Raw genomic sequence first — 23,452 nt, forward strand, 5'->3', positions numbered from 1 at the left:
GATGGAGTACAGAGAAGTTCTTGCAAAGGAGGAGACGTGTGAAAGTGCCTGACACAATCGGGAAGCAGTGAAATGTTCTCTGTGGTCAGGGCAAAGGGTATATGGAGGGGCTGAGGACAGAGAAAATAGATTAGGGTGTGTCAGGACAGGAGTGTGGGGAGCAGGCTGGGTAAGATTATGATCGTCTTTAAATGCCATGCAAGGAATTTAGGCAGCTGGAACCAATAGAAAGATTCAAAGCAAGGGGATGACAGTCAGCATTGCACTGTAGAAGGATACCGTGTGCGGTAGGTAGAGGATAGGTTAAAGGGACAGAGAAAAGAGCTAGGAGACCAGTTTGGTGGACATTGCTGTAGTCCAGATAGAAGGTGACAAGGCCTGAACCAGGTTGGAGACTGCCCTTCTGGGATCACAGACTTCCCTTTCAAAGTTAAAGAAAGCTATTCCCAAAATATGCTCAGATGTACATGCTCACATATATGTACACACATGTTACATGTACAATCTTGCACACAGGTTCAGGGGGTTCAGAGTTCTCTGAATCTTGGACTCTAGTTGAGTAGTGTCCCTCGCACTAATACCCCTCACACTTCATCAGGGATTTCAGAAAGAGACGCTCCCCTAACTCCCCCATCATTCAGTTCAAAACTTCATTTTATAGAAGAGGAAGCTGAGGCCCAGAAAGGAGGGGAAGGAGTGCCTGTGGCCCCACTTCTGGTACCCTAGACCAGGACTCTTTATGACCCAGGACCTGACTTACAGGACACAGGCCTTGGTTTGGGGACACACCAAAGTCAGTTTCTCCCAATTACACCCAGAGCTAGCCCTCTTTCTAGAACTGAAGGGTAACTTTCTAGTTGTGATTTATACTATGTGACTGCAGTGGCTACAGATTAGGATGCGAACATTTCCCCTCTTCTTTCAGAATCAGTTTTCTCAGCCATGACCATCTACACCAAACATTTCTTTTTAAAATTTTTTTTTACTGTTTATTTATTTTTGAGAGCGAGAGAGACACAATGCAAGCAGGGGAAGGGGCAGAGAGAAAAGGAGACACAGAATCCAAAGCAGGGTCCAGGCTCTCAGCTGTCAGCACAGAGCCCAACGTGAGGCTTGAACCCATGAATGGTGAGATCATGACCTGAGCTGAAGTCAGACGCTCAACTGGCTGAGCCACCCAGACACCCCTACACCAAACATTTCTAAAGCACTTAGTATGTGCCAAACACTTGGCATGCATCACTTCATTAAAGCCCCTCAATGAGGTAGGTATTATCATTCTCCCCATGTTATTTATTTTTTAAGTGGGCTCCATGCCGTGGAAGGGGTGGGGCTTGAACTCACAACCCTGAGATCAAGAGTCGCATGCTCTACCAAGTGAGCCAGCGCCCTCGTTATCCCCATTTTAAAGATGGGGTCACTGAGACACAGTTTAAGCGATGTGTCTAAGGTCACACAGCCAGCAACTGGCAGAGCTGGTCTTAAAATCAAGGTGGCGTCTAACTCCAGATTGAGCACCCCTATATGAGTGGCCTCGCTGGTGGGAGGGTGGTACAAGGTGAAACGGTCTGAAGCATTAGAAAAGCCTTTCAACACTCAAAAGATATTTTCTTAAGTGCTTCCTTTTTCCTCAGTGAAATGCTTGCCTGATATTGTCCAAAAATCCCACTGCACACATACCTACAGGCTCAAACAGAACTGTGGTGGCAGGCCGGGCTGCAAAGGTTCTGGAACCTAGGCTCTGGAGAGGGGAAGACATCTCAACTCAGAGAGCAGGAGGAGCCAGAGCGCTGAGGAAGGCTTGAGGGGCCTGCCCAGGTTGGGGACCAGTGTGGGAACCAGAGGGAAAGCCAGGGTAGAGGAGCTTCACAGAGGACACAACCTGGAAGGCTGGGTGCATGGGGTGCCTTTCCATGAGGTAGAGGACACTAGAAATGTGGCGGGGGGTGTCCGGTCAACAAGGTGAGGGTGAGATAGGGAGACCGGCAAGAACAGCCAGATGGGAGGTTCTGGAGCCGCCTGGGTAGAGGCAAGGGCTGGGGAGTCACCGGCAATGAGACTGAGATCACGTGGAAAGACCTCAGAAGATAAGCAAGGTTAGTCCGAGGCTAAGGAACACTGACTTTTGAAGGACAGATGAAACATAGAAGTGTCTGAAGGGAGGCTGGACTGGGGCGAGCCTGGTGAATCAGAGAATCAAGGGGAGTGTCCCATGGAGGTGGTACTCAGTGGTGACAGACGCTTCTGAGAGGCCCAACAAGGTGGCCGGCTGGGAGGCCAGACTATACCAGAACCGAGGGCTCCTGTCTCCCAGCTCTGGGCTCTCTCGCCTTGCGGGCTCCAGGAAACGCCCCAAACTTCCAACTTAACTACACAGAGGCCACTGGTGTGTCCCTCGTGGTTTCCGTTGAGAAGCAGAGGCCTGAGCACAGAGATGCACACAGGTGTGTGTGCTTGGGAAGGTTGGGAAGGTTCCAAAGACAGTCTTTGTGTTCCACTCATGGGGGCGGCGGGGGGGGGGGGGGGGGGGGGCGGGAGAGGATAAACCCACACGTGTGGAATGAGGCTACTTACATAAGGTTGCCCATGGCTGTGTGTGCCTGGAAGGGCGCTAGACAACACGGTAAAGTCTGAGAGGCAGGATAGCAGGTGATTTTCACTTTCTTTGTACTTTTCTTGCCCCATTTGAGTGTGTCCCAATGAATGGTTTCCTTTTTTGTAACCTGAAAAGAAAGACTATTTTTATTTGGGGAAAATAGAGAGTTCTGGTAGTGAAAAAGCAGCAAAATAGGGCAGCAGCAAGAGGGAGCATGTGCGGGGGCACGGACTTTTAATTTTTAGGCAGGACAGAGCGAGTGTGCTGTGTTCTGAGACTGCAGCAGGATGGCCCTCAGGAAGCTGGAAATGAGGGGCCCGGGATCGGCCACTTGCAAACTGAACTTGAAACCAATATAGTAGCAAAGGATCCGCAGCAACTAGGAGAGGGCGGGTTAAATGACCTTGGAACACTAGTGAAGAAGAATGAGGAAGATGCACAGGTACTAAGGGAACAATGGCCAAGGTCTATGGTTAAGCAAAAAAGAAACTTTCACAGCATAGGGAACATGCACCTATTTGTGGTTTTGGTTTGGAAAATGTGAACACACAGTAGGGCAGGTTAGGTACACCTGGCACAAAGGGCACATAGGGATGAACGGGGACGGAAACATTCCTGGCATGGGCTCTTTGTCCTCACAAAATCATCTGCCCCGAAGGGGAGCTTTGTGTGTGTGTTTTAACGTCTCAAATGGAGCTTGCTCGCAGGCTTCCGAAGGCTCCCTAGCAACTAAGAATGAATGGCGTGGCCCAAGAAAGAATGTGGCTGTTGGCCACGGAATGGGGAGTGACGGTGGCCAAAGAAACTCTTTTTTTTTTTTCCCCCAAAAGTTCTCAGACTCCATTCCAGGTGCCAGGATTTACTGCTTCCGAAGGTTCCGATCCTGGAACAGCCCCAGCTCACTCGGGAGCAAGAAAAGATCCATGACATAGGGGCCCAGCATCACCGCTCAGGGACTCAAGCACTTTCTGAGGTTTTGCTTGGAAAGGCAGAATTTTGTTGCTTGGTGCCACTCGGCTAATTGGCCTCCATCTGACGCTCTGGAGGGACCGTCTGATTAGAAGCCACAGCTGCCTGGCTCATTATTTCTGATTAATAGACAGCACCTGGCATCTCTGGGCGACAGTGCCCACTCAGGACCCAGGTGTGACCTACACGGCCAACAAAAGCGTGATGGCTCTGCAGCCCCAGGATGAAGCCCCTAAAAGCGTTCGTCATCTTATGTAAGTCCCAGCCCCTTGGAACACGTTTTGAACTGGCTTGTCCTTTTTGCTGGTTCCTTTGCTGCGAGTCTGAAATAATTGATGTGTACTCACAGTTAACTCATCCGAGAAGTTTGCTTTCACACCAGGCAATCTCACTGGATCTATGCCCTCCACCCCATTGTAAGTTACTTACTCATTGTAAGTTAGTACTCTGGCATCCTGGTTTGAGATCCACATAAGAGAGGTGTCAGTTGTGCGTGGACAAGGCAGGCCTTTTAGCCTAAAGGCCGAGGGCAAGAGGCGCCCCCCCGAGAGACAAAGTTGTCTTTCTGGTGGTAGCCAACCTCCCCCGGAAAACTTCCAATAGTCCCTAGTTGCTGCTTAGGATTGCTAAAAATACGTGATAAATCTAACACCCATCAGGAAAAAACGTGAGTCTCAGACACAGACATGAACAAAGAGATTACGGAATGTCCTCTCACACCCTTCCAGATACCCTGACTCTGTAAAAGTCTGCCTTTCCTGGTCTTTGACGGAAGATATTTTGCAATTCTGTATATTGTGGAAAATCAGTAGTGCAAATTATTGCAAATAAGTCTTGTCTGGGGAGATGCAATGGATTTCTGCCCTTTGTAGGAAGCCAAACTTGCATCTATCAACAAATTCATTTCTGCATTCCTGACTACTTTATGTAAATCTTCAGATTCTCCTTTGAACCCATTTCGCCTCTGGCAGTTCCCCTCAAGGAAGGAGTTAAAACAAGACCTTTGGGGGGCGCCTGGGTGGCGCAGTCGGTTAAGCGTCCGACTTCAGCCAGGCCACGATCTCGCGGTCTGTGAGTTCGAGCCCCGCGTCAGGCTCTGGGCTGATGGCTCGGAGCCTGGAGCCTGTTTCCGATTCTGTGTCTCCCTCTCTCTCTGACCCTCCCCCGTTCATGCTCTGTCTCTCTCTGTCCCAAAAATAAAAAAATAAAAAAATAAAAAAAAACAAAAAAACAAAAAAACAAGACCTTTGGGGGGCGCCTGGGTGGCGCAGTCGGTTAAGCGTCCGACTTCAGCTCAGGTCACGATCTCGCGGTCCGTGAGTTCGAGCCCCGCGTCGGGCTCTGGGCTGATGGCTCGGAGCCTGGAGCCTGTTTCCGATTCTGTGTCTCCCTCTCTCTCTGCCCCTCCCCCGTTCATGCTCTGTCTCTCTCTGTCCCAAAAATAAAAAACGTTGAAAAAAAAATTTAAAAAAAAAAAAAAAACAAGACCTTTGGGCGCGGCGGAGGGGGGGGGTAATCTCATAGTTTGTGGGTTCCAGCCCGCATCGGGCTCTGCGCTGACCATGTGGAGGGAGCCTCCTTGGGATTTTCTCGCTCTCCCTCTCTCTCTCTCTCTCTCTCTCTGTGCCCCTCCCCCGCTCTCACACACGAGAGCTCGCTCTCAAAATAATCTTAAAAAAAAAAGACCTTGGACACATTTTCATTTTGTATTTGTACAAACATGATTTTACTCCCCGGCTCCCCCCTTCCTCCGCATTGTCCTTTTTTCCCCTGGCCACCAGGAAGCACAAAGTTTTAAACCCATGGAGTGTTCGTCCACGGAGAGTTTCACGGGATGTGATAGGCAGCTGCCCCAAACACCAGGGAAACAGGTGGCCGTAGGCAATGGAAATCCAGACCCTCAGCTGCCGGCCACCTCCCTCCCTTTCCCCGCTCAAGCCTCCAGTTGAGACTGGAGGCAGGGCCCTCGGATCTCCGTGCTGGAGGCTGCCTCTCGGTGGCACCCGGAGAGAGGAGGCCCATCTGGCACTGGTTGGAGCTGACCTGCTCCTCACACTTCCTCCTCACACCAGCTACAACCACTTCCTGTTCCCAAGGACAGCGGAAGTTGGAGAGGACTTCCCAGGATGTTGCAAGCCCCAGAAACAGGAGGGCAAGTAGCGGACGGACAGTCCCCTTGGGGGTTGTGGAAGCAGCCGGAGCTCATAGAGTGTGGTTCTGTCTGAACACATGCTGGTGTTGGGGAGGGAAAAGCCTCATCTTCCACAGGTTTTTCTGGCCGGTCTAAGAATTAAGTTGGTCGCCAGCTAGACCTCAAGACCCGACAGTTGCTGCCTACCTGCTTGCACCCATTAACCTTTGTCTTACATCTTCCCCTAAACTCTTCTTTCCAGCTTATCTCTAAACTCAGGCAAATGAGGGGCGCCTAGGTGGCTCAGTGGGTTGAGCGTCCGACTTCAGCTCAGGTCACGATCTTGCGGTCCGTGAGTTCGAGCCCCGCGTCAGGCTCTGGGATGGCCCAGAGCCTGGAGCCTGCTTCCGATTCTGTGTCTCCCTCTCTGCCCCTCCCCCGTTCATGCTCTGTCTCTGTCTCAAAGATAAATAAATGATAAAAAAAAAAAAAAAAAAAAGTTTTAAAAAATAAAAAAATAAACTCGGGCAAATGAAATCCGAAACCACCCCTCAGGGGATGGCGAAGGCCCTGACAAGGCCTCCCAGACCACCCAGACCTTTTGAGCTAAACTTGACTTGCACTGGGGCAGATGGACCACAGAGTGGCCTCTGGAATGACCCAACTTTAAGTTTACCTCATTAGAATACTAAAACCCTCCCCCAGGGAGGAGCCTCAGCCTCATTTACATAACATACAATGTCTCTACAGGCGTGTTTCCTTAAGGCACATGCATCACGCCCACCTCTACCTAGGCCTCCCTGTCTAAATAGCCATCCTAACCCTAAACAGAAGGGACCCATTCGCCATCTCTCTCGGGGAGTCACTGCTTTGGAAGCCATTCCCTATGATCTCCTTGGCTCTTCGAGGAGCAAACTCACGCTGGTTAGGCTAAAAGTTGACAGGAAACACATTAACAGGAGAACAGCAGGTTTAATTTTGCTTGTGCGAATCTCTCACAAATATGGGGTTCCCAAAGTTAAAAGGAAGTACATATGCCCTCCTGAACCAAAAGGGATGAGAGCCTGGGGCTTCAAAGGCACAGAAGGCGATTCACAGACCAGGAAGAGTGAATGTGTGCGCCGCCCCCCCCCCCCCCCCCCCGATGGATCACTTAGAGAAGATTTAGCTCTGGTAAGAACCCCATTGTGGGAAAGACGCCCAACTTCAATTCTTCTAGGTAGTTAAGGGAGCAAAAATTTCTCTTGAACTGTTGGGTCTTGATGGGCACAGAAGTGATCGTGAGCTATAGGCAAAGCAGCACACTTTGCGTGGGGGGCGGGGGGGAGCTTGTTCTGAACCCCTGTACTGGGCCCCAAGTAACACATTACCCCTCCCAGGAATGCTGAAGTTGAGAACTCAAACCTCCTGAAAGGGGACGATGCCGCGGAGGAGGAAACATGCTCATGAGGAGTCAAGCTTCGTGGGACGGGACACAGGCCCTCTGGCCCAAGTCCTGCTGCCTGAGCCCGGATGCCACTCCGCTCACGGTGCACGTTACAGATGAAGTGGCCTGCCAAGGCAGCAGTGGCGGGGAGCCGGGCTGGTCCTTTCTCTGCCTCCAGGCCAGTCTCTGTCCCTATGGGTCTTCCTGACACGACCTTCCATGCAGTGGCTCCTTTTCATTGTTGGCGGCCCTAGGAGGCCTCCCTCTCTACTCCACGGCTCATAGACCATCAAAGCCCTCCCTTCTGCCAGGGAGAAGTGTTCTCCCTTTCTCTCTTCCCTCCACACCCACATCCCGTTTTGTCCAGCTAGGGCCTGCCCGCTCTTGAAGGATTTGCTCCAGGGTCACCAGCTCCAGGAGGCCCACCCCTCTTACCTCCAGCCTTTTACTTCCTCACACAGCCCACTCTGACCTGCTGGGGGAGGGGGGGGGGAGCAGGATTCTTTCGGGATGCAAACTCCCGGGCCTGGTGCACTTGAATCACCTGGAGATTTTAAAATGCAGATTCAGTCTGGCATGGGACCCAAAACTTGGCCTTTCCGTAAATCCCCAGGTGATGCTAATAGTGTTCACAGGCCACACCTAGAGGGGCAAGAGCCAAGGTCAAGGGGCTTCCTGTTCTCAGACCCAGAATCCCAAGACTTTGGCTAACTGCCTCTATGCCTCTATCAACACACTTGAGCCCCTGCCCCCAGCCAGGCCCCAGGCTGCAGAAACACACAGCTCCTTTCGCTTCCAATCAATTTATGTCCAACAGGACCGCCCAACAGTTACCAGCTCCATTTTGCCCACGAGGACCCTCAGGCTCACAGCAGGTAACTGGCAAGGTGGGGAGTCCCGGTGAAGGTGATTTTCACTCAGGAAAATGAGCCAGGCCTGGTGGAGGGGTGGGGAATGGAACCAGCCAAGAGCCACAGCTCTCAGACAAGGGGCCACATTCTCTCCTGGACATTCCCAGGGCCTGGGAGAGGAGGGCAGTTCTACCTGGGAGCAAGAGAGGCAGCAAGACAGCTCCTGTCAGTGACAAGAAGCTTCAGGCAGTCCCAGCCCTCCTGAGGTGCCCACCCCCAAGCCAGGGACCTGTCCAGAGCTCCCGCTCCCGCCCCCCCCCCCCCCCAAGACATTCTCCTTTACAGCAGCTTCAGGCCCAAGGGGACCACTGTCCAGACCACTGCCCTGGACCTAGTCACCTCTGACCTCTGGGCCTCTAGCCTGCTGCCCCTAGAAGACTCAGTCCTTTCCTCCCTGCCCCCACCCCCAATTCAGATGCATGGGGTCCAGAGACACAAACCCTTTGCTAGCCCAGGAGGAGGCCTGGCTTCCAACAGCTTACACCCTGGCCTCCTGGGAGGCATGAGATTACTGTCACCAGGGAAGATGAGCCCCTACCCCCCACCCCAACTCCTGCCCCAGGAAGGCCACGTTGCCCAAAGCCAGGAAAATGCAGGCTTGCCCTCACAAATCAGTCCACCCTCTCCACTGGTAGATCACCCCCACACTGGAAGTACAACAGTCCTTGTTGGGTTGGGCTCCTCTGAGCCCATGACACTGTTGTACCGTCGCCCCCCTCCTCCAGCTCACCCCTATCTGACATCACTGTGCTATACCCAAAAAGCTTTTTTCTTTTATTGGGAAGCAGACACAGGGCAGATCATAGGGCGGGAAGCAGTGTGATGCCTCCTGGCGAGACCCAGGACAATGGTAGCCAGAGTCAGGGACAACACCGTGGCCAGGCCTATGCCCACCATCACAGAGGTGTGAGGTGAGGTCGACCCCTCCGCACCACGATCGGCAGCCTTTCCCAGGAAGATCAGAGGCCCCACGGTGATATCTGCTTCTTCAGTCACTGAAAGATACAGGACACCTGGGGTCAGATAAAGGGTTTTGCTGTTCCAGTAGACTGAACTAGGTTTTATTCTAACAGCTGTATTATCCCCCCACAATTGTCATTATGCCCTACTCAGGACCCCCCGGCTGACACTGGCATGGGGGGTTAGAGCCCCCTATTAACCCCAAGGCTTCTATGTTAGGAAGGCCATGAACAGCATTGCCCCAGAGGTGAGCAGCCTTGAATGGGGGACAGAGGAGGAATGTCCCTCTGCAGTAAGGCAGTTACCCTATACTGAGGGGAGAGCCGTAGCCCCGCAGCAGTCCTAAGCCATACCATGCCTGCGATTTCGGGAAGCCATCTTGTGCCGCGGTCTGTCTAGGTGGGACAGCCTCAAGGAGCGGCCCGGAAGGCCACAGCTACCTTTGTTACAACAGTTACAGATGTCAGCAGGGCCTTCTACTGGGAACCACCTGAGCAGAGGAAGACGAAAAGATCGGACGGCTAGGTTGCCAGCAGGAAGCAGCTTGATGACCTACACACCAGAGAAGCTGGGCAGGCTTTCTACCCCAGCCACGTCTAACCTGTTGCCTCACCTGTTAGAAGACTTGATGAAGGAACAGGCTTTGTTTAGCTGGTCCGGGACTCGGCTAGCTGGAGTGACTTTCAGATGGCAGGTGATATAGATCTAGAAGTAAGAGCAGCCGTTACAGGGTGGAGGTCTAGGCTCTACCAATGACTTCAGGAAGCCAATTCTTTCTTAACCCTCAGTTCCATTTCACAGATGGAAGGTCAGAGGTGAACTTGCCCAAGATTTTGGAGGAAGTGGCAGACCAGACTCTAGGACTAAAACCCACCAGCTTTACTCCCTGCTGTCTTTCCCCAACCCTGTCCGATGGCTTCCCCTGCCACCTGGGGTAGGGGAGATTTTGACAAAACTGGGGCTCAGGTCAGCCCTGGCCCATTTGGCAGAGGTCCTTTTCATACTCTAGGTAGTGCACTTCACACCCCCTGCCAACCCCACAAGGGCAGAGAAGTTCTACCACCTTCTCTCTGAAGCCTTTCGCAAAGCCACAAGCCTTGGCCACCACCTAGTGGCTGAGTATACCAGCAAGGAAGCCACTCCAGAAACGCCAACGAGCCGGGAGGCACTTCTGGCCACTGGCCTTGTATCTGCCCCAGCAGAGACGGGCTTCAGAGTCCCTTAGAATCCTTATTTCAGGAAAGTACTGCTTTTATCCTCAGCTCTCTCCCAGGACATTTTTTTTTTTTTGATGTTAACTGGGGCCCGTGACCGTAGAATGGTTCCCTGACCCTCGTAAATAAGGGTTTACACCCACCCCCCCTCCCCCATGCGGTGGCCACAGTCAGCCAAACCATCCTATCCACCTTTGAGGGGAACGCTCCCAGAACTCAGGCTACCTTTCATTCTTCATTGTCCTCTGGCACCCGCCCTGCCTCCTCCCCCCCGCAAGATACAGATCCCAGCTCTGGTGGCTCCTGCGCTGAGAACCACCCCCCATATGAAAACTTCTCCCCCTCCCCTCCACCAGACCGCCTCTGAAGTTAACGGCATTCCCAACCCCAACTGGGCTCCTCTACCCTAGGACCTACAAGGTCACTGATCTGGGGACCAGGACCCTTTCTCAGTCTGCTCTCCTTTATCCCCCACCCCAGGACCTACCATCAGCTTTAGGACATGTCACCAATAGGACATGTCTTCAATTCATACCCGTCCTGCTACCTGCCAGTCTGTTTCAAGCTTCCTGTTCAACAGAACTGCGGGGGGTGGGGGCAGGTAGCTTCAGTATCATCTTCTACAAATTCACTGTGCTCACCCCTTAATGCCCACCCCCCCCCCCCCCAGCCATAGGAGCCTCGGGTTCAGTGGCTTGCAAACCCAGCTGCTTAGAGTCCTCTAGGAGCTTAAGTAGCTTTTGAGGATTTCCAAGTAAAACCAGATAGTACTGGGGCACCTGGGTGGCTCAGTCGGTTAAGCGTCAGACTTCAGCTCAGGTCACGATCTCGCAGTCCGTGAGTTCAAGCCCCGCGTCGGGCTCTGGGCTGATGGCTCAGAGCCTGGAGCCTGCTTCTGATTCTGTGTTTCCCTCTCTCTGCCCCTCCCCCGTTCATGCTCTGTCTCTGTCTCAAAAATAAATAAACGTTAAAAAAAAAACAACAAAAAACAACCGGATAGTACTTTACTCACATTCACTTACCAGTCTAATAGAGCTCTAGATGGTAGGTGTGTAGGTATTTGCCGTAAAATTCTATGAGGATTTCCATAATCATGTTCAAGAAGTAATGCCAGGCCCCCACCCCAATTAAGTGAAAATATATGGTATTAGGTGACCTTTCCAGGGGGTTAATGTAGAGTCAGTCGGTAACAGGGATTTTTTCATCACTTCCTGACCAGCTGTTCCAAACTTCAGAATGTGGGGCTTAAACTCCCAACCCTGGGATCAGAGTTGCATGCTTTACCAACTGAGCCAGCCAGGTGCCCCAAAGTGTTTTTTTCTTTTTTAGAGGCTATTACCATGTTTCTGGGGTCATTAGCAAAGTGGAAGGTGTCTACTGTGAACTGGAGAGTCTCTGGCCTGGGTCTGGGGGTTTTGAAGGCAGAAGAGGCATCAGAGAGACCATCCACGAGACAGCTTTGAAGAGAAAGAGGAGACAACGGAGTCAGGGGCTAAGGCGGTAAAGGTCACGTTACAAGGGCTCCCCCCAGAGGTGGCCCAGCCCTCACCCGTGGAAGTCCACGATGGTGTGATGAGGGGAGGCGTTCTGGTCTGGTGTCAGCGTGGCCACACAGTAGTCCACAAACAGTCGCAGTGGTATGTGGCGGCCAGTGTGGACTTCGGCCTGGAGGTGGGCTAGATCTCCCAACTGGAAAGTGGGGGACTGCTTCTCGGAGCCCCAGTCCTCTGAAAGGCACAGCCAGGGGTGAGAGACCGCCAGAGCGCTCCCTGCAGCCCCCCTCCGCCATCCCCCTGTGCTCACCCTCCATCAGGCGCAGAGAGAAAGCCAGCTTCTCCTCTGAGAGCATTGTGGTCCTGAAGGGCACCCAGGTGGGCAGGATGGCCTCGCTGCTCACGTTGCTATGCCTACGGAGAAGAGCAGTTGCCCACACCTGTCCCGAGCTCACCCCATCTGGCTTCAGGGGAGTCTTCAATGGGAGGTGGTGGGGGAGGAGGCGTGTGTGTGTATGTGTGTGTGTGTGTATGTGTGTGTGTGTGTGTGTGTGTATGTGTGTGTGTGTGTATGTGTGTGTGTATGTGTGTGTGTATGTGTGTGTGTATGTGTGTGTGTATGTGTGTGTGTATGTGTGTGTGTATGTGTGTGTGTATGTGTGTGTGTATGTGTGTGTGTATGTGTGTGTGTATGTGTGTGTGTATGTGTGTGTGTGTGTGTGTGTGTGTGTGTGTGTGTGTGTGTGTGTGTGTAGCCATGACCCAGGCGGAGGCACGAAAATGGGATACACCTGAGTGAGGAGTCTGGCCCTTAGACCCAGCTGGGCTTATCGGGGCTCAGGTTTTGGGTCTGAGGCAGCCCTCCCTCTCTGCACCCCTCAGCGTTCTTGAGCTGAGATCTAGTGCAGTCCTTCAGAAATACAAATACAGCTAGGTCCTTGAGAAGCCACGGAGACCGTCTGAGCCTAGACCAGGACGGGAAGGTCCTCGGAAGCAGTGGGAGTCACCCCACCGGGACTCGCGGAAGAGGCTAGGTCATCTGAGAAGCAGGCCTCGGGCATCTGGAAGTCCGAGCACCCCAGCCTGTGGCAGGCCCCCTGCACTGCCCACCCCCGTGGGGCCAGGCAAGCCAACATTCTCAGGTCTGTCCCAGGCAGAGACCTTCTGGAGCAAGACCGCTGTGGTCCGAGGAGGGCTTTGGCCTCTCTAGCGAGAGAGGGGGCAGCTAGCCTTCCTGCCCTTGGCTCCTCCGTCTCCCCTACCCTACCCGGTCAGGCGCTGAGCTCCCTCCAGCCCACCCCTCCACCCCTGCTCCCACAGGTCAGGACTCCCTCCATCCCATCTCAGCTGGTCTCCCCGACTCCATCTGCCTCCTGTACCAGTGGCCAGAGGACCTTCCGGGTTCAGAGACCATCCTTGCCATTCAGTTAGGTTCACGGTGGCAGCAGCGGTTGGGGTGGCAGGGGGTGCCTGCTAAGGTGCCAGCCTGAGTACCTTCTCTGGATCTGTTGGGCCTTTAGAACCTATATGTCCCCCTTCCCTTATTGAAGGGGCCCTGGGCTACAGCCTCTATTAGTGACACGCTGCCCTCCCTGGTGTGCGTGAGTGTGTGGCCCTGCCCAGAGGTCTCACCCCCACCTGCCCCTTTATGTACCCTCCCAGGATCTTGTTCTGGGAGCTTCTACCTTGACTCCTCCCCAGGCCTATGCCATGGCTCATCTCCATGCCCTTGTGGTAGCAGCACGGACCTTCCTGACCTCCTCCCAGATGGAGGGGCAGGATTAAAGCCTATGCACTCTGCACTCGACTCAGCCACATAAGACTCGCCATCATGGCCTTGTCGTTATGAGCCTAGTCGCCCTCTCCTCATGCCTCAGTGCCCAAGTTCACAGGCACATCCTTAGGGCTAAGGCTTGAGGGGCTCCCGCCACCTGCACTCGGGTACTGGAGGGGGGGGGGGGGGGAAGACTTGGGCAAAGGGCAAGCAGGGATCACAGGAGCCTAGAACTTCTCGCTTTACTCAGAGGCTCTCTGAACTCCAAGGCCTGGTCTGGGCAGCCCTGCAGCTTCCACCGAGAGGCAGCTGTGGCCCAGATGCATTCCGGAGGCTCAGAGGAGACTCCACGGGCTCCCCACTCCCAGCTGGGACAGGGAGCAGGGACCACGACTTAAGTACCTCCACCTTATCGCAGTCATGCTGCCGGGAGGCTGACGCGCTCGCTGAGGGGCCGCGACAGGCCCCCACCCACACTGACCTGGGGTAGCGGCACTCGATGGGAACTTCCGCACGGTTGGTCCTCAGGATGGACAGGTTTCCCACGGGGCGGGGGTTGTGGAGCAGGAAGGTGCTATACACCAGGGCATCTTCGGTCACCTGCAGGGAGGGGGCGGGGTTGACCCTACCGGCATCACCTGCCCTAGGTTTGCCAACCCATGTGAGGGTACAGGGAGGGGCAGCCCACTGGGGATGGAGGGACCACAGGCCCTGGACCCAAAGTTCACCTACCGCTGACCCATGGGAAAGCCTGAACATGTACCACCTTGGAACCTCCGTTTTTTCAGACTTGACTCCTGACACCCCCATAGGGGGTCTGGATCAGCTCCATGTCTGGCACTAAGCAGTGCCCAGTGACCAGGAGTGTCGGGCACGGCCTCCCGCTCAGGCTGCCACCCCCATCCCCACACACAGCTTCCTTCGGGGGGTGCTGAGGTCTGGGACCAAAAAGCTCCCTGGAAGAAGCCAGAAAGTACCAGGAACTTTAACTTGTTGCCACAGCAATGGACACTCAAGTTGCCCGTCCTCTTCGGACTTATTCTCACACCCATTTCACAGAAGGGGAAACTGTTCAGGGATTGCCTGAGGCAGGAAGAGCCAGGCAGGTGCTACTGGGGAAATCTGCACCTTCCAGTGGGCCACCCAGAAGGGGACAGTGAGGCTGCCTGGCCCCTAACCGCTCAATCTTCAGGGGAGAGCCCTAGCTTGCTATTAGTGAGGGCCCCAAATGGACCAGCTGCATAATTTGTGGGTCCCCTTGTTCAGAAGTTCAGAATTTCAGGGCGTTAAAGCAATCATGGCCCTGGGAGACAGCACAGGTCCTGGCCGTAGGTGATTGTCCGGCAAGATTGGGAGACCCTGCCCAGGAGAAAGGCGTGGCCAGATTGTGCTCACCGGCCTCACCTGGGGACCTTAAAGATCCTGATGTCTGGCTCCCACTTCTGGGGTCTGATTTAGCATAGGCGGTGGGAATCAGAATTTTTAAATGCTCCCCAGGTGATTCCAATGCTCAGAGATTGAGGGTTACTCAACTAGAATAATTCCTCAAATAACTCCCGCAGTTCTCTGGTCTCTCTCCCCTCTCCCCGGGGAAGCAAGTGCCAGAAGGCCTTGGGGCAAGCCCTGGTGGGGTGGGGGTGGGGGTGGGGGGGACGCACCTAAGATCAGAGTCCCAGGAGGGTTCCAGGTGCTGAGCTTGTACCCACCCTTGCCAAACTGAGACCTGGTGGGCGGGAGCAGGGGCCAAGGACAGAGAAGATGGCTCTCAGTGGGGTACCAGGAAGTCAGTCCAGAAAATTGTGGACCAGTTAGGGATCCTGTGTCCAGTCCAGCCCTGCTTTGTTGGAAGCCCCTCCTTGTAGCCTGAATTACTCAGCTCTTCCCTTGTTTGTACCCGACTCCCGCATTAAGCTTCCCTATCCCCCACTTGGGACTGCCCCGTTTGTGCCTGTAAAATCTTCAACACAGAGGGGATTATGATGCCCTTCGCCCCCTCCCTCTTTTAGTTCGAGGCTTCGAGGCATTAAACATGAATGAGGGAGGCCAACATTAGGGGTTTTCCACCCCCCCCCCGTGATTGCTTCGAGCTTTACCTCTTCCCCACAAGTTCCTAGGGCTCCTGCAAATGCTGGGCCACCCGCAGGTCATAAACAGCCCCCAAATCAGCCACATCTCTGCTGGATGCTCTCCAGGGGTTCACAAATCCTCAGGAATCAGAGTGGGGGATGCCCTATCTGGACCAAAGTTCACTGCCACCTCTGGACTCCACCGCCCCCCACCCCCCACCTGATTCCAGCCAGTAGAGGCAAGAGCTTTCAACCACCCCAGCCCGGTGTCACCAATGCCCAGCTTCAGGCCTCAGCCTGCCCCCAATGAAAGGGATCTGGCCCAGCCCCATCTCTCACCGGACATCCACTCAGCATCCACCCTCCCCAGCGCCGCCCAGAAGGCCAAGTCTCACCTGCACGCTGTTGCCACACTTGTGCAGCTCGACTTCAAACCTGACCATATCATCTGAGTCCCCAGAGATCAGGGGCTCACAGTTCTCCGGACCCAGGGTGAGGTCTGCAGGCCTCACAAGCCTCCCAGTACCAAAAAGGTTTTTGCTGACGTTGACCACCAGCCAGGCATGCCGACACTCTACCATCACAGAGGGGCTTGATGGCAGCGAGGGGTGGGTCTTATCCTCGGCGGTGGTTGGGGGATAGCACAGCCCCGTGCCTCCCCAAAGCAGAAAGCAGATGAAAAGCCCGTAGCTCAGCCCCATGGCGCCTACGCTCACTCCCGCTGGTAACTACAGCCACCACCCAGTGGTCTTATACCCCGGATGATGCCACTTGCACCTGGGCTCCCACCTGCTTCCCTTCCCCAACCAATCAGTGGGTTAGTCCCCCATCTAGAAACATCAGCACCACCTGGGAGCTTGTTAGAACTGCTGCCGCTCAGCCCCACCCCAGACCTACCGAGTCAGAATCTGGTGTTTTACTCTCTTCCCAAGTGATTTGTATACTAGTTAAATCTGAGAAGCGTGGGCTGGCAGCCTATTCAGTCACGTCTTGCCCCGCCCCTACGCCCACGTGTCTATCCTTTTGCCAGCCCTGCGAGGGAGTTAAGAGCTGCCCCAGGTCGATAGGGGAGACCAGGAGAAAGGCCTTCATGGCCGGAAGGGTCGGGAGAACTAATCAGGGCGTGGCAGGGAGCTTATTCCAAGTGAGAGAACAGGAAGCATCATTAAGAGACCAGGAAAAAAAAAAAAAAAAAAAAGACCAGGTAATTTTAGGGGCTCTTGCCCAATTTTATGGGTGATAGAAGGGGAGGTCCGTTCCGGCAGAGGCAGCTGGGTGAACAGAGGTGAAGAGAGGGCACAGGGGAGGCTTGGGAGAAAAGCCTAGGAACTCAGAGTTGCCGGAGCCTCGGATCCCTGGTGGCTGTTGGGGGGGCTGGGGAGGTGGGTGGGGCAGAGACCTGAAAGTGTCTGGCTGAGATGCCAGACTTTGCTGTGTGGGCAGGGGAGGCCATGGAAGGTGCTGAGGCTCATGCTCTGTCTCTCTCTCTCTCAAAAACCAATAAAATTAAAAATAAAATAAAGAGGGAGGGGGTGCCTGGGTGGCTCAGTCGGTTGAGCCATCGACTTCGGCTCAGGTCTTGATCTCACGGTTTTTAGGTTCGAGCCCTGTGTTGGGCTCTGAGCTGGCAGCTCAAAACCTGGATCCTGCTTCGGATTCTGTGTCTCCCTCTCTCTCTGCCCCTTCCCCACCCCACCCCCCAAAAAAAGAAGTAAACATTAAAAATATTTTTTTAAAGAAAATATAATTTAAAAAAATAAAGAGGGAGTGACATAAAGGAAATTATTATGAAAGAATTCATTGTTTTAGTCAAGGTTGCCCTCCTAGGGTGAACGGAAGGTGGTCTTTCAGTAAAGTTCCGAGTACTTAAACTAGTGCAGGAAATTCCTATGTTGGCTGGTTAAAGGTTACCTTTCTGAGGGGTTGAAACTGCAGGTAGGTTAGGTATAAGTCTTGCCTTAACACAAGTGGTGCCATTTTGGGCCTGTAGTTTTCTTTTTAACTTACCTACCCAGTCCCAGAGGGAGGGAGCCAGCTGTAGCCTGAGGCCCCAAGGAACAGCTAGTTGGAGACATTGTGTCTTAGGAGTGGCGCCCTCAGGGGGAGGGGCCTCTCCATGCTTGTTGCCCACAGCTGTGTTTGTGGATTGTGCTGGAAATAGGGTGGGGTGGGCTGGGGACTAGAGATCAGGGCCTCCCTGAAGCCTGGGATCTGTCCCCTCTCCCTCTCTGCCCTGGAGCTAACCCCTTTTAGAAAGCTTCAGGATAGAAGGACATAGGGCACTTGCCTCAGTGGAGCATGTGACTCTTGATTTTGGGGTCATGGGTTGGAGCCCCCCCACGTTGGGCTTAGAGTTTACAAACAAATAAGACATGAAGAAATTGGTGAGGGTGTGAGGAGTCTGTATGCACATGAGGTGGTAGTAAGGTTGTGTTTTCCCTTTCCAGAAAGAGGACCAAAAACATTCCCAGCGGGGAGCGTGGCCAGTCCAGATTCTGGGTCTTTCGCATTTTTCTGAGAAGTGCTGCCATCTGGTGGCCAGAATTCACCAAAGGCACGGCCACCAGCCCAGAGCATTTTCCTTACAATTTGGTAGAGGCCAGATATTGGTTTCTTTTCTTTAAAAAAAAAAAAAAAAAAAAAGTGTTTATGTCTTTTGAGAGAGAGAGTGCAGGCATGGGCAAGCAGGGGAGGGACAGAGAGAGAGAATCCCAAGCAGGCTCCATGATGTCAGAACGGAGCCCAACACAGGGCTCAGATTCGCAAACTGGACACTTCACTAAGCCACCCAGGCACCCCCAGATACTGGTTTCTAAATACAATTCCTCTCTAACAGGGGGACCTAGGGCTCCTTAAAAGACTGGCTGATTGCAGGACTAGAGCCAGCAAAGTACAAGGTCAATCTGGAATATCCTGTTATGGCAAAAACTCACAAAATGATGAGGACCTGTCAAAAGGACACAAACAAGGAGGTGCCTGGGTGGCTCAGTTGGTTGAGCATCCAACTTCGGCTCGGGTCATGATCTTGAGGTTTGTGAGTTCGAGCCCCATATCAGGTTTGCTGCTGTCATCACAGAGCCTGCTTCGTCCTCTGTCCCTCTCTGTCTCCACCCCTCCCCCACTTGTGCGTGCACGCGTGCACTCTCTCTCTCTCAAAAATAAACATTTAAAAATAAATTTAAAAAAGGATACAAGCCAAATTGAATGGTGGGGGGAGGGGAATCCCACTGGCCAAATTGGGGACTCCACATCGAATAAAGTAAGAATCCATGAGCATCCAATTCTGATGATCCATAAATACACATACATGGGAAAATTTTTCCAGAAAAGGGAAGTAACTTCCTTACAGTAGAATGCCAACTAACAATCATAAGAAGAATGATAGTTTAGAAATGACCATCAGTGGGGCGTCTGGGTGGGTCAGGTGACTCTTGATTTCAGCTCAGATCATAATCTCATGGGTTTCATGAGATCGAGCTCTCTGATCGAGTGTGTTGATCGAGCGCTCAACCCACTGAGCCACCCAGGCGCCCCTAGAAAGATTTTATTTTTAAGTAAACTCTATACCTATACCCAATGTGGGGCTCCAACTTACAACCCCGAGATCAAGAGTTGCATGCCTCACTGACTGAGCCAGCCAGGTGTCCCCAAATGGTAAATTTTATGTACATTTTGACACAATAAAAACAACACGGGGGAAAAAAAACAGTGGATGGAAGCTTTGCACAGTCTCAAAATTTTTCCCTTAAGATTCTGTATTAATTACAAAGGAATAAGTGGTTACTTCATGGTGAATAAATATGGCAGACACCACTTTAGCCACATTGTCAAAGTTAACAATTAGTGGGAAAAAAATTGTCCCACTAGTGGGATAAACTGACATCGTGTGCCTTCTGATGTGAGGCGATGATGCCCGGTTTTGGGGGAAAAGTATGTATATGTATGCGTGTGCATACCCTTGTATGTGTATACATATATGTGCGTGTATACACGCATGTGCATGTGTGTATACACGTCTTTGTACATATATACACATACAAATATAAAGGGATACAGAGAAGTGTATGCAGCAAAATGTTCATATTTGCTAAATCAGGGTAAAGGGTAAACAGGATTTCAAGATGAAAAGTGAAAAATAAGCCCCCTCTAGGTCAGTTTCAAGGGAAAGAGAAGTCAATGGGATCCAATTTCAGAAGAAGGCTTTTAACTAGTTCTCAAAAGCAATTGCTGAAATAAAATATGAGGTTACTGGGCATAAAACATACCAACAAAAAATGTGCAAGATCTTTTTTGAAATTTTTTTAAAATTTATTTTGAGAGAGAGAGAGTGTGTGTGTGTGTGCACACATGCACCAGTGGGGGAGGGGCAGAGAGAGAGGGAGAGAGAGAATCCCAAGAAGGCTCTGCACTGTTAGCACAGAGCCCAATGTGGGGCTTGAACTCACAACCTGTGACATCATGACCTGAGCTGAAATCAAGAGTCAGGCGCTTAAATGACTGAGCCACCCAGGCGCCCCATTGTGCAAGATCTTTGAGGAATGACTTTATGAAACTTTATTGAAAGTCATCAGAGAATATCAAAATGCACTGAGAGATATTCCATATTTGTGAATGGGAAACACATTTATCATAAAGATATCAATTCTCCGAAAGTTAATTGATAATCTCTATCAAAATCCCAACAGGTGTGTGTGTGTGTGTGTGAGTGTGCATGTGTGTGTGTGTGTACGGTGTACAGAACTTGACAAACTGATTCTAAAATTTATATGGAAGGGCTAAGGACCAAAGAAATCAAGACGTTTTAAAAAAATTTTTTAACTGTTTTTATTATTTATTTCGAGAGAGAGAGATACAGAGCATGAGCAGGGGAGGAGTGTGAGAGAAGGAGACAGATTCCAAAGCAGGCTCCAGGCTCTGAGCTGTCAGCACAGAACCCGATGCGGGGCTCGAACTCATGGACTGTGAGATCATGACCTGAGCCGAAGTCGGACGCTCAACCAATGGAGCCACCAGGGCACCCTGAAAGAAATCAAGTCTTTTGAAGAAAAAGAACAATATGAAAGACACACTTTTGCAGCTATGAAGACATATTCTAGAGCCATGGTAATTTAAATGGGGTGCTGTTAGGACAGAAAAACAACAGCAGTGAAATAGATGAGTGAGCCCAGAAACAGCCACTTGCATATGTGAAATATGACACATGACAGAGGGGACAGATGGACAACTTAATAAAAGGAGCTATGACAGTCATTATCCATATGGGGACAAAACTGGATTTCGACTTCACACATAAAAATGAATTCTAGATCAATGGAGGAGCTGAATGTGTAAGAACAAAACTTTAAAATCTGTGGAAGGAACTATAACCTCTCAGGACGGAGTGAGATGGAGGGGTATTTGTTAACCTGACTCCCACTACTCTCCCCTCCCCTCCCCCGCCCCCTCCTAAGAAAAAAAGCACACACCATTTAAGAGAAGTGACTTTTGGAGTGCCGGGTGGCTAAGCCGGTTGAGCGACCGCCTTCGGCTCAGGTCATGATCTCGAGGTTTGTGAGTTCCAGCCCCGAGGTTTGTGAGTTCCAGCCCCGCATCGGGCTCTGAGCTGTCAGCCAGCTCAGAGCCTGGAACCTGCTTCGGATTCTGTGTCTCCTCTTCTCTCTGCCCCTCCCATCCTCATGCTCTGTCTCTCTCTGTCTCTCAATAATAAATGAACGTTAAAAAAATTTTTTTTAAAAAGGAAAAGTGACTTTTTAGGACATTTGCATAAGTGATAAAAATAACTACAATAATCTACCATTTATCACTGACTCACCATACGCTGGGACTAGACTAAGGGCCCTCATCCTCATACCCATCTACAGAAGCATTATTGGCCCCATTTTTACAGATGAGCAAACAAGCAGTCAGAGAAGTTGTGCCCAAGGTCACACAGCCAGTCAAGGCCAAACCAAGATTCAATCCCAGCTCTACTGGACTCCAGTTCCTGTTCTTCTGTCTACACCTTACCGTCTCTCTGATACTTTAGAGTTAATAACACCCAGTGTGTATATGGGGGAGATGCGCTCAGATAAACAACTCCAATATGAATGAGTGTTAGGGTTGATGTGCCCATCTCCCCAACTAGTTTATAGTACACATTCAGCAGGTGCTTAAAAAACAGGACTTTCCTGGGGCCCCTGACTGGCTCAGGAGGTGGAGTGTGTGACTCTTGATCTCGGGGCTGCGGGTTCAGGCCCCATGTTGGCTGTGGAGATTACTTAAAAAAAATAAAATAAAATCTTTTTAAAAATATAGGACTCTCCGTTCTGCCTGTCACCCTGGGAAGACAAAATAGCTGATACGTAATAGAGAATAAGAACAGCCATAAATTGTGGGGCAGCTGGAATTTGCCAGACACACATATCCGCATGCTGCTGATTCCACTGCTTAATTCTGCAGCCAGACTTTAGTCAGACTCGAGAGATCCTGATGGGCTGGAATTTGGCACATTTTTTGTGCAGGGGGTGAAGTGAAGGGGGAATTTTGGGGGGGGGGAACTTTTCACTATTTCATTATTAAAGATTTTTTTAAAATAATCTCTACACCCAACATGGGGCTTGAACTCACAACCCTGAGAAAAGAGTCACATCCTCCACAACTGAGCCAGCCAGGTGCCCCGCCCCCACTATTTCATTATTAAATGTCAAATGATGTATAAAATTTACAGCCCACTTGAGCCAATAGGTGACCTTGATTACAGCGAAAGAAAATGGATATTTTGTACCATGTTTTGGCTTTTTATTATAGGGTATTAAAAATTACCTTTAGGGGCGCCTGGGTGGCTCAGTCAGTTAAGCGTCCGACTTCAGCTCAGGTCACGATCTCACGGTCCGCGAGTTCGAGCCCCGCGTCGGGCTCTGGGCTGATGGCTCAGAGCCTGAAGCTTGCTTCCGATTCTGTGTCTCCCTCTCTCTCTGCCCCTCCCCCGTTCATGCTGTGTCTCTCTCTGTCTCAAAAATAAATAAACGTTAAAAAAAAATTAAAAAAAAAATTACCTTTAAAAAATAAAGAAAAGTCTGGGGTGCCTGGGTGGCTCAGTTGGTTAAGCATCTGACTCGTGATTTCAGCTCAGGTCATGATCTTGCAATTTGTGGGACCCAGCCCCGCGTAAGGCTCTGTGCTGACAGGGTGGACCCTGCTTGGGATTCTCCCTCTCATTCTCTCTCTCCCTTACAAAAATAAGTATTTAAAGGAAGGAAGGAAGGAAGGAAGGAAGGAAGGAAGGAAGGAAGGAAGGGAGGGAAAGAGTCTAAAGTAAAAATGGAACCCACTCCCTCCCACCCACAATCACTGTTACCAATTCATGGTGGATCCTTCCAGACATTTTTCCCAGACGTTATATTATATGCATATATAATCGTTCAAAAATACACTTACTGGGGGGCCTGGGTGGCTCAGTTGGTTGAGTGTCCGACTTTGGCTCAGGTCACGATCTCATGGCGCATGAGTTGGAGCCCCACGTCGGACTCTGCGCTGACAGTATGGAGCCTGCTTGGGATTCTCTCTTTCTCTCTCTCTGCCCCTCCCCCACTTGTGCTCTCTCGCCCTCAAAATAAATAAATAAGCTTAAAAAAATTACACTTGCCAAATGCGATGTGAGGTCCTGGATTGGATCCTGGAACAACAACAAAAAAAAAGACATTAATGTTAAAACTGGAAGTAACCACATGAAGTCTGGGCTTTGGTTAATACTGATGGATTTTACTACTGCCACAGTTCAAGCGAGATAGGATGGAGGTGTGTGTCTGCGTGTGATTTCTCGAGCTCAGCACTATTGACATTTTAGCCCAGATAATTCTCTGTTGCGAAGGCCTGTCCTATGCATCGTAAGTAGCATCTATCCAGTTGTGACAACCCCAGATCTACCCTCTCC

The 23,452-nt window shown here is 51.6% G+C and overlaps 1 protein-coding gene across 1 annotated transcript; it reads right to left on the reverse strand.

The window, feature by feature from the left end:
* Nucleotides 1-8,806: 8,806 nt before the first annotated feature.
* ZP3 (zona pellucida glycoprotein 3) lies at nucleotides 8,807-16,361 on the reverse strand. The gene is made up of 8 exons (XM_060649233.3): nucleotides 15,936-16,361; nucleotides 13,956-14,074; nucleotides 12,011-12,114; nucleotides 11,757-11,934; nucleotides 11,547-11,664; nucleotides 9,607-9,698; nucleotides 9,347-9,483; nucleotides 8,807-9,028 (listed from the first exon to the last, which is right to left on the reverse strand). The coding sequence occupies exons 1-8, from the start codon at nucleotides 16,239-16,241 to the stop codon at nucleotides 8,808-8,810; spliced, it is 1,275 nt and encodes a 424-aa protein (XP_060505216.3). The 5' UTR covers nucleotides 16,242-16,361; the 3' UTR covers nucleotide 8,807.
* Between the last annotated feature and the right edge of the window lie 7,091 nt (nucleotides 16,362-23,452).

Source organism: Panthera onca, chromosome E3 (genome assembly GCF_046562875.1).
Source record: "Panthera onca isolate mPanOnc1 chromosome E3, mPanOnc1 haplotype 2, whole genome shotgun sequence".
Lineage (NCBI taxonomy): Eukaryota > Metazoa > Chordata > Mammalia > Carnivora > Felidae > Panthera > Panthera onca.